Source organism: Paramormyrops kingsleyae, unplaced genomic scaffold (assembly GCF_048594095.1).
Source record: "Paramormyrops kingsleyae isolate MSU_618 unplaced genomic scaffold, PKINGS_0.4 ups47, whole genome shotgun sequence".
Classification (NCBI taxonomy): Eukaryota; Metazoa; Chordata; class Actinopteri; order Osteoglossiformes; family Mormyridae; genus Paramormyrops; species Paramormyrops kingsleyae.
Genome location: NW_027325985.1, coordinates 307,544 through 318,282, shown reverse-complemented (window position 1 = coordinate 318,282; position 10,739 = coordinate 307,544). Strand labels below are relative to the sequence as shown.

The window sequence follows — 10,739 nt, the reverse complement described above, 5'->3', positions numbered from 1 at the left end:
TAGCAGTTTTGCTTTTCAGCTACATGATTGAGCCTGTCCTGCTGTCACACATGCAGCAGATGGACTGTTTCAAGCTCCTATCATGTGGAGAAATATTTTGGGAATGTTGAACCTAAAAACGTGTATGTTGTGATGGTGTTAAGGGACAGCTGGGAGCTGGTTGGTCATGCAGAATAATAAAATAACCAGGCTATACAAAGAGACCCTTAAAAAAAGTAGCCTTTTATTTGAACCTCAAAGCTTTGGAAGTAAAGTTCATCATCTGGAAGGCAGTAAGTACTGGTTTTAAGGGGCTGGACTTTACTTCAAAGCACGCTGAAAGGACTCTGTTCTTTTTTATATTCCATACACAGTTGTGAACAGAGCATGTCAGCCCAGGGAAGTACAATTGGTAATTATGTTTCTGAATCTTCTGCAGACAGTGTAGTTCACTCTTGAGAAAACGACTCATGCGTCTACCTAACTGTACATTGTAAACATAATAAACACAGAAGCAATCTTCATATTTTTTTCTTTCTTCGAACATCTAGATACAGAGTCAGTTAATTCAGTTATACTTGCCATTAGGGATACAAAAGGCCTATCCACAGCTTGCACACGGTAAAGTTTAATTCCAGCTATGAAACTTCAAAAGAAAAACAAAAATGTTTTGAAATGAATAGAACATTTATGTGTATACTCTTTGACTATAATAGAAACTACACTGAAGGTCACTAACATCATTTATTGGTTGTTTAGTTCTTCCGGTGAGTTAACGTACAGCCTTTCACAGATGCATGGCAAATGCTATTAAAGTGAACACCAGACATTACCAATCGAAAAGAGAACATACCAAAGCTCTCGCCAACTCCCAGGTTCAGATTTTTCAAGATTTCTGTGAAATGTGACAGTTTTATTTAAATGGTATTTCTTTTCAACCCCCCCTCCACCCCCAGAGGTCACAGCTATGGTATGCTAACCTTAAAAATGAGACACATATAAACAGTGAAATACTGTACTGACAAAACAGTACATCCAGAATGAAACACTGGTGAAAGGTTCACAGATAAACACCATGGCCGAATTCCTTCATAGAGATTAAGTGAGGTGCTTTGTGGACACGTGATAGTTGACCTTAAAACCAGGAAAGCAGTCATTATTAAAATGGGATTACTGTAATAAAAACGATCTGTGGCAACTCTAATTTGGACATTGAAGACAGTTATAGAGTGTGTGTGTGTGTGTGTGTTTTTGTGCACTGGCACTGCTCACATACACTTGCACCTTATGAGAAAGTATTGGCAAGACATCGTTTGAAAGGTTCATTTCTCACAAAGCCTATGACACATGATTTTTCATATAAAGTGAGCACGTTTCTCTCAGGCGTGTCTGTGGTAAAAGGAGGGAGTGGCAAGACTGTCACTATGGTGAGCTTCTTTGGTGGGCTCAGGATAAATAGGGGAGAGGCAGATGGCTCCTTCTCAGAAAGACTCTCTGTAGCAGCCAGACTTGTGCAGATGTATTTACTCCTGTGCTTGAACTGCTAGGGTCTCTCTCACAGACAGACACAAACAGACACACACTCACACACGTAGGGTGATGTTCTCCTTGGGCTGTGTGTGGTCTTGGCAAGACAGCAGTTAAAAAGGACACTGAAGAGCAGGCAAAAAGTCACACATATCTTTTTCCCTTCATTGGCTGAGGCAAGAGTCCAGGTGCTACACACACAGACACACACACGCACACGAACGCACGCCCCAAGGGAATGTTTCACACAGTAAGTTCATGATTACCTTCTCGTTATCTCTGCTGCCGGAACATTCTAGCATCTTAAGAGCCACAGCACTTCTTGGAAACCAAGCCATCCCTGCTCAGAACTGGGGAGACACGTACAGACCCAGCTCTGACAGGAACATGGTGACAATCTCTAACAGCAACGCAACATGTTTTGTTTTTAACCACAAGTAACATTTGCCATAATGCGAAATGGAAGAATACCACTTGGAGGGGGCAGCTGTGGTGGGGAGTACACCCTGCCGACCCTTCTTCACTTGTCCATGTCCTCAGGAAGTCTGCACAGAAACCGTGACCATGAAGAGACTTTCAGCCCCTTTTGGGGGGAGGGGGCACACAGTCACATTCTTGTCATGCCTGGCGACCCACCCAGTCCTCTCAGTGCCAGCCTCAATGCCTCTAAAATTGGTAACCCCTCTGTGTCACCCTCAATGCCACGCCCATCCATTCTGATACAGCACCATTCCTACAAAAACGCTCCAGGCTCCTCACTCCAGCCCACCCTGAAGCACCTTCAGTGTCCCTAGTGGGGAAAGACCCCCCAAGACCCCCCCCCCTAACTTCCCTGCACTCCTCACCCACTGTGCATCGGCATACAAATTTGTTCTTTTTTTTCTTGTTAGAATAATAAAAGTAATAATAATAATAATAATCTATTATTATCATAGTTGTTATTATACGCACCCTCTTTATGAACATCTAAAATGCTGTTTCCTCACTGCTTGTTGCTCCAACATTAGATGAGGTTAGCTGAGGCCGACAGTTACTCTACATCCAGAGTATATATACACATATACACATGACTTTGGTTCAGTACCTAACATAAATATTCACTTCAGGTTATGGTCAGACACACAGATGCAAGGAACCTAATCATGCCAGACAGCTAAGCGGTCGGCTCGTGAAGCTAGGTAAAGCAAGATGGGAGGAAGTCATGGCTGGGTCAGGTTCTCCGCAGGCATCGGGCTGAGGATCCGTCTCTCAGACGAGCCTCTGTTGGTTGTAGAGGTTCCAGAGTAGTAAACTTTAAACCACGTCACATATACTTGTAAGGCACTATGAGGAAACAATGCTAAAACCTAAGACTAAGCCTGGTCAGGGCTGCACCAAGGTGCTAAAGGTGTCAGACTACACACACATGCACACTCGTAAAACACGTACATGTTCACTCACACATGCGCGCACGCACACACACACACGACCACGTAGTACATGCCTATGTTCTCATAACCACTGTGCAATTACATTGAGAGAAGACTAACATAACTACAGGTATCTAAATTCTTCACAAAATGAAAGGATGCAGACTGCTACATTCTAAAAAGCTCCTCCCCACCCCCCCACCAACGTAAAAATAAACAAACCTATGTTTTTCCCAGAAGTGAATAAAAAGGGGGGGGGGAGAGCAAAAAAAAAATCTATAAACACACTAGCAGAATCTGTCAGTCACACGCCGTTGCACTTCCAGTGGGACTCCAGCTGATCACTCATGGGGTTGGGGGGGAGGATTTTGGAAAAGGTTAAGTCAGTTCAAGGCCATCCTTAGTTTGCCAGCATTGAGCAGCAGGGAGCCTCCTCTCTCCCCCCCTGGGGGATTGTATCCGGCGAGAGAGTCCTCGGAGGAGGCCTGTACTTCTCATCTGTTTTTATTAGGCTCCAAGGCGCTTTTGGAAGGAGGGAAGTGGACAGGGAATAGAATCTGAGAACGATGCCGTATGGCCATGGACAGGCAGAGAGGCCTACAGGAAATATGGCAGAACAGCTTTAAAAGAAAAATCCTAACGGTACCCCCCTTCCCCCATGTGGTCATCTCTGTCACTGTCTTCAAGTGTGCTGGAGTTCTTCTCTGCAGGGAGAGGAGCAGGGCTTTGGGGGGCTGAGCAGCAGGGTGTCAGGCTCCAGTGTTGGGTCTAGAGGTACGGGTACTGGTTCACCTTGGTGGGGCTCAGGGGGTATCCAGTGTAGACGGCAGAGCCGGGAGACGCGCTGATGTAGGTCTGGTGGGTGAACTGGGCTTGGTACTGGCCATGGTGGAGGGTGGGTGAGGGCAGTACACGGTGGCCCATGCCTACGGGCACCATGCCCGCAGGGTATGCGCCGTGCTGGACAGCATGCCGGGCTGAGCCCTGGGGACCCACCAGGTGGGCCACAGCACCACTGGACCCCAGGGCAGCAGGGGCAGCATATGTGTACAAGTGAGGCTGGCCAGGCAGGTGCACGGCACCCGCGCGGGAGGGGCTGCTCTGGTGGAAGGAGTAGGGGGCCTGGGCCGACAGGGTGGGTGCGATGTAGGCCTGCTGTCGCCGGGGGGCAGAGCCACACTCAGCCATCATGTGTTGCTGTGCCTGCTGGGGGGGGGGGGGGGCAGAGATGTGTTGCACACTGAATTCTGCTTGCCTATTTTAAATTTCTTTTTATTAACACAACATTTTGTATTAAACAAGTTTATTCATAAACACACACAGACAGTAGTTTTTCATTGGCCCTCAGTAGTGCTATTAAGTCTCATTCCCACACCATTTGAACAGATAATGAAAACAATAGTCTAATAAAAATATTCTTACTTGCAGATTCCTAAGAACAAAGATCCAGCACAAAGAGGGGGATTTGTGCAGTGGGATGTTTCCAGCACAGGGGGATTGCTATTACTGGGGGGACTTTTTGCAGACAATGTTGCTATTTCATGTTACGTCCATATTGTTGTATAGGGACCTAATTGCTCATTCATACACATGGCCCAGTCTCACCTGGCTGAGGTTGAGGGGTTGCTGCTGGAAGTGGTGTGGCCCAGGGCGCTGCTGCCGTAAAGGCCCACCACCGGTCACGCTTCCAGAAGAGGAGCCACCACTAGCCGCTGCCCCATTGGTGGATTTGAATTTGTAAGCAGAGCCCTGGTGTGTAGCTGTTTCTGCAAAACAAGAAATAAGTTAAGTTAATTTAGCGCATACTTACACTTGGCCCGTTTGCTTCATACTGTGCCCGATTGCATGACTGTACCCCCTCCACACTCCCCCATTGGCATGACGGTCACATAGCAATTAATGTTCTAGGCCCAAGCACGCTTTCTTCATTGTCGTCAACTTTTTGTGTTGAAGAAACCATAGAAAGAAAAGTGCCACTGCACAGCACAATGATGCTTATGATTATTATCCTTATTTTACGGCTTATTTGGAGTCGTTTTGGGCACGATGGCACATGGCCCTCTTACGGATTTATAGAATATGCCATGCAGCGATTTTCATTTAGTCACGCTGCATGTATAAGAAGAGTCTCATTCATCCATCTACCCATTCTCTGGAACCACTTATCCTGTTCAGGGTTGCGGGGGGTCCGGAGCCTATCTCGGACGCTACGAGTGCAAGGCAGGGAACAACCCAGGATGGGGCATCAATCCATCACAGGACATATTCACATACCATGCACTCACCTACACACACCTACGGGCAATTGGGTAACTCCAATTAGCCTCAGCATGTTTTTGGACTGAGGGGGGAAACCAGAGTACCCAGAGGAATCCCCTCGATGACATGGGGAAAACATGCAAACTCTACACACGGAACCCTGGCAGAGACACAAACCCAAATCCCACAGGTGTGAGGTGACAGTGCTAACCACTACACCACCATACCCAAGACAGTCTCATATTTTATGAAATCTCAAGAGATTTTGGGTGTTGCATCCAGTTGTTCTTGGATACATTCATCTGCCCAAAATTCCAGCAAACACTGCAACATTGCTGGAATGTTTGTTTGTCGCCAATTAATCCGTTCCTTTCGGGTCCAGTTCACATGCAGTGTAAACTGTGCATGTGTGTGCCAGTGGCATCATTGACATCATGTCTGTGTTCATATTTGGGCACGGTTAGCAATCACACTAGGCGTACTGCGCCCCACTCCAGCTGAAACTTGCCCCAGCCCACCTCTTCAAGCAGGCCGGGGCATGGTACAGAATGATCATACTAGTCAAACGAACTGTACTTTGGCATTCAAACATGCTTGGGCGTGGTACAGTTCGCCTAGTATGAGTACACCCTTAGTCACTGCATGATGCAGTTCGGCCAGCTGATCTTTTCTATTTGAAAACTTACAATTATACTCAATCAGCAAAGCTCCTTCTGGAACCTGAATGTGTAATTCCTGGCTACCGGCATAAAACACCAACCCAGGGGCCCCATTTAATGCAAGCAATCCTGTGCTGCCCCCCTCCCCAACTGCCCTCCCATCAGGCCCCAGGGCTTCACCTGGCAGCAGACGCTCGCACTGGGCCAGTGACTCAGACTGGCTCTTGAGGGGCGGGACGATGATGGTACGGGGATTGCCGTTGCAGCAGTTGTCCAGCGGGGCACCTTTGGAGTCGAGGCTGTTGCCGTTGGTCGGCTGGGCCTCCACAGCGTACGGGCTGCTGCTGCTGCTTGAGGAGTCCGAGACAGGGGAGTCATGCACTGTCACACAGCTGATGACGTTCTTCCTCTGCTTAGACATTGTGCTGGAGGGAGAAAAGGAGGCAACCAGGTCAGGCAGGCATGATATGGCAGGTAATCCGCAGACAAGCTGGAAGGGCTTGCATGGGGTGGGCGTGGCAATCCATCCAGCAGAATCAATCGCAGCCTACCATCGCTGTCTGTCACACACTGGAAGTGTTGCAACTGTGAAAGCAAGCTCCCCAGAAGCCTCAATGACTATATCAAAAAGAAGGAATCATCCAATGATATTCTGATATGACCCATGCAAGCAGACTGCACTGTGTAGCTTAGAAAAAAAAAAAAAAAAAGGTGAGGTCTGGAGAAAGACAAATGTTTTATATATGGCCCCCACAGAGAAGACTTTTATGAGTTTATTTTTAAAATTGGAAATATGGCTCTCAGATTCAGAATCACAGAAGCCTTTGCTGGAGTTGTTCTCTGACCTGGAAGTGTCCTGCTTCTGGTCATCCTCCTCGTCAGTGTCGCTGCTGATGGTGATGATGCTGACGGTGGGGCTGGGCGTATCGGGGATGACTATGGTCTGGCGTGGGGGTAGGGCTTGGGCCACGGGCGGGGCAGCTGGATGCTGCTGATGATCCTGCGTGCTACTGGTTGCCGAATTTCCCCAGCTACTGCAGGCCAGTGACGGGCCGCAGCCTGCGGGTGGGCCATTCTGGAGCATGGCACAGCGGGGTGGCGTATTCTCCTTAACACGCTTGGAGCGCTGGGGTGAGGGCAATGCCTGCGAGGACGTCACCTCATACGCTGACGCGTTCCTGCGGGGATAGGGCAACAGAAAACCACAACAAAGGAGAAATTAAATTTTTTTATTTACGTTGAGACACTATACCAGATTATCTATGCTCTCATAACTGCAAACCTGAGTATTTATGCCAACTCCTAAGACAGTATAATAGTATTTATACCACTAAAGGCACTTTTCATCTGCACCAGGTATCATACTTTTGGTACAGTAGTGTTGATGGTTTCCCTTTTCCATTGGCTTCTGGACAAGTTCCAGTACCAAAAGTTCCAGTACCAAAAGTACCAAACCGGGGGGGTACTTTTTTGGTACTTTGAGGTGGGACGTGTTCATCGTTGACTGGTTATGTCAATTGCCTGCTGCTGAAAATACAAATTGTCATCTTGGAAAAAAGTTATAAACTATATAAATGAAGCAAAAAAAGTAAGTTCAAAAGAAATACATTTCTCAAGGGATTTAAACTCCAATGATGAAAATGAATACGATTGGCTCAGAATGTGCATGGAGAGCTCATGCAAAAGCAGCGGTGGTAAACTTTAAACTGATTTTTAAACATAAATTATATAATCCTGAATAGGAACAATTACATTTACATTGCTTGCTAAAATTTATTTCCTGTGACAAAGTCAAAATGTTTTGTGAAACTAACCCCCCCACACTATAATGTCTGGACAGTATGATTTCATACCAGCTCACTCGGTCCTTGCGATGTAAAATTTGCATGTGAAGTACATGCAAAGCTGGATTGCTGCGAGGATTGCTGGGATTGCTGCGAGAGAGTGGTGTTGAGCTGCAGCGATTGTTTGGGATTGTTTTTTTGGAGTGTTTTGAGTGTTTGTGTGCTTTACCTGTTTACGTGGGTGGCTGTTTATTTCTATTTATTGTTCTTATTTCGGTCAGCGTGAGTGCTTGTCTGTCCTGTCTGTTAATCAACAGCGCGATTATTACCGACGGAGAGCTGCGGGTGTCGCGTGCGCGGCGTTTTTCTGTCCGCGTTTAAACTCCGTAACGAACACCCGCGGGGCGATTATAACTAACAACATCTAACGTCGGTATCGCTACCAAGCGTCGGAAAAGGACAGTTGCTCCTGAGCTTTGCTCGGTCGCCAGTCGGGGCCGGGAGGACATTTTCCACTTTTTTCCCGCTCCGGCAGTAGCCTGCTGTGAGGGGGTTTTTGTGGTTTTTCGACCTCCCAAGAGCAACTTCGATTTCGCCTTGTTTTTAGTTCATACTTGGTTCAGGCAGAAGTTCTTCTGGTAAGTAGTAGTAAGTTTATCAGGTTTAAAATTTTTAATAAAATAATAATTAAGTTCCGTTTTAACACAAGTAATAACTTATTTTAGTGTACTCCGCACGTTACTGCATTTATTGTTACGCAAATTAATCTTTATAGTTAAATACACTATATAAATTTACTGGGCTGGGAGTACGGGGTCATAGTGAGTTAGTTAATTATGGGGCCAGCTCAGTGTTGCGTTTGCAAGATGTTTGCCCTTCTGGACGTTAGTGTCCAGTCGGACTTCATCTGCGAGCGATGTAAGCTAGTGGACTCACTCATGGTCAAGGTTCGCGACCTTGAGGAGCAACTGGCTCGCATCCAATGCAACAGTGAGTTAGATGAGCTAGTTGATACGCCGTTTAGGGAGACGGTGTGTACGCCACTAACGGGGGGGAGGGAGAATGAAGAGCAGAGAGGTCGAGAGAGCTGGGTGACCGTAGGTCGTAGACGCAGGAAAAGGCGTACACACGTTACAGAGGCGGCATCACCTGAGGTGTCTGTGTCTAACAGGTTTCAGGTGCTTCCAGCTTTAGAGCCGGAAGGGACTGGGGAAGCAGGTGGGCCCTTGGGCACTGAGGAGCCCCCTCCCCCCAGAAAGAGGGAGGTTGTGGTAGTGGGGGATTCAATTATTAGGGGAGTAGACAGTTATGTGTGCACGCGTGATAGAGGGTCCCGTACGGTGTCTTGCCTGCCTGGTGCCCAGGTAGGAGACCTTCCAGATCGTGTGGACAAGCTTTTGGCCCCAGCTGGGGTGGATCCAGTTGTCGTGGTGCATGTTGGCACCAACGACATAGGCAAGGGTAGAAGGGCTGTTCTGCAGGATAAATTTATAGAAGTCGCCAATAAGCTTAGAAGCAGAACGTCCATGGTGGTATTTTCCGAAATACTCCCCGTGCCACGCGCAAGTGAGGCTAAGTTAGCTGAGATAAGGAGATTAAATGCGTGGCTAAAAGGATGGTGTAGGAAAGAGGGGTTTAGGTTTATGGGGCACTGGAGGACCTTCTGGAACAGGTGGGACCTGTTCAAGCCGGATGGGTTGCATCTGAACCGGAGGGGAACCAGTGTACTGGGAAGGCGTATTTGTAGAGTAGTTGAGGAATGTTTAAACTAGGGACTGGGGGGGCAGGGAGGTTAGTTAAGTATGTAACTGGGGGGAAACGGAAAGCCCAAAAAAATCATATTATAAGTAGGCACTGTAATAAGCCTACCCTTTGTTGTCTGTATTTAAACGCCAGGAGTATTAGGAATAAAATTCATGATTTAGAGGCTCTTATCTCATTGGACTCTTATGATATTATAGCAATAACTGAAACGTGGTTGAGTGATAAGGATGGACAAGAATATAATATGGATGGTTACACATTGTTCCGTAAAGACCGTATAGGTAAGAAGGGAGGTGGTGTTGCAGTATATGTAAAGGAAATCTTGCAGGCAAGGGAGCTTACTGATATAAGTAAAAGTACGGAAGCTATATGGGTAAAATTAGATGCTACAAACTCAAATAGCCTAATTGTCGGTGTTTGTTACAGAGCACCCAATGTAGCTGCTGAGGAAAGCAGATTGTTATACAGTGATATTAGGATTATGAGCAATAAAAATGATGTGGTAGTTATGGGTGATTTTAATCTACCGGGGATACAGTGGGACATTGTTGCTGGCTCTTCTGAAAATGAACTTGAGATGGTGGAATTAGTACAGGATTGTTTTTTTACTCAGTTTGTTAACACCCCTACCAGGGGAGATGCCATTCTTGATCTTGTTTTGTCTAATAACCAGGACAGGATTGGTAAATTAGATGTTTTAGAACCACTTGACAGTAGCGATCATAACATGGTTAAATTTGAGGTTAAGTTTAGTGCCCGAAGAGCAAAGTCCAAATCAAAAATATATAATGTTAGGAAGGCTAACTTCAATTGTATGAGATTAAAACTAGAAACCGTGAACTGGATGGAGTTAAATAACAAAACTGTTGAAGAGGCATGGGAATTTTTAAAAAGCACATTATTGCAAGTACAAGAGGACTTCATACCTGTTTCTAGCAAGAATAAATCTAGGAAATTGCAACCTAGGTGGTTTAATAGGGACATAAAGTATAAAGTAAGGAGGAAAAGGGCTTTGTTCCAGAGATGGAAAATAACTGATGATGACATAATAAAGCAAGAGTATCTAAATCTACAGGCTGAATTAAAAAATGACATTAGACGAGCTAAAAGGAATGTCGAAAGGAAGATCGCATTGGAGGCTAAGGATGACGTTAAAAGTTTCTTCCAGTATTTTAACTCTAAAAGAGCTCTAAAAGCTGAAATTACTAATCTGCAGGATAGTAAGGGTCTTATAATTGAAAACGACATTGACATAGTAAATGAGTTCAATGATAGTTTTGCACGGGTATTCACTGTCGAGGACACTAGTAACTTACCAGTTCTTATTACTAATTCAACATCGTCTATAACTAATATAT

General features: G+C 46.0%; 1 protein-coding gene across 14 annotated transcripts in view; it reads right to left on the bottom strand.

The window, feature by feature from the left end:
- Positions 1-203: 203 nt before the first annotated feature.
- LOC111838794 (homeodomain-interacting protein kinase 2-like) overlaps positions 204-10,739 on the bottom strand; it is a 65,043-nt gene continuing 54,507 nt past the window's right edge. For 10 of the 14 annotated variants that reach the window (XM_023802117.2, XM_072708239.1, XM_023802120.2 and 7 more), the window contains 4 exons: positions 6,679-7,011; positions 6,014-6,258; positions 4,521-4,681; positions 204-4,121 (listed from right to left, as the gene is read on the bottom strand). In XM_023802117.2, the coding sequence (XP_023657885.1) occupies positions 3,684-4,121; positions 4,521-4,681; positions 6,014-6,258; positions 6,679-7,011 (1,177 nt within the window). In that variant the 3' untranslated portion in view covers positions 204-3,683. The remainder of the gene's footprint in view (positions 4,122-4,520; positions 4,682-6,013; positions 6,259-6,678; positions 7,012-10,739) is intronic. The other 4 variants (XM_023802123.2, XM_023802125.2, XM_023802112.2 and 1 more) reach the window with 1 other exon arrangement.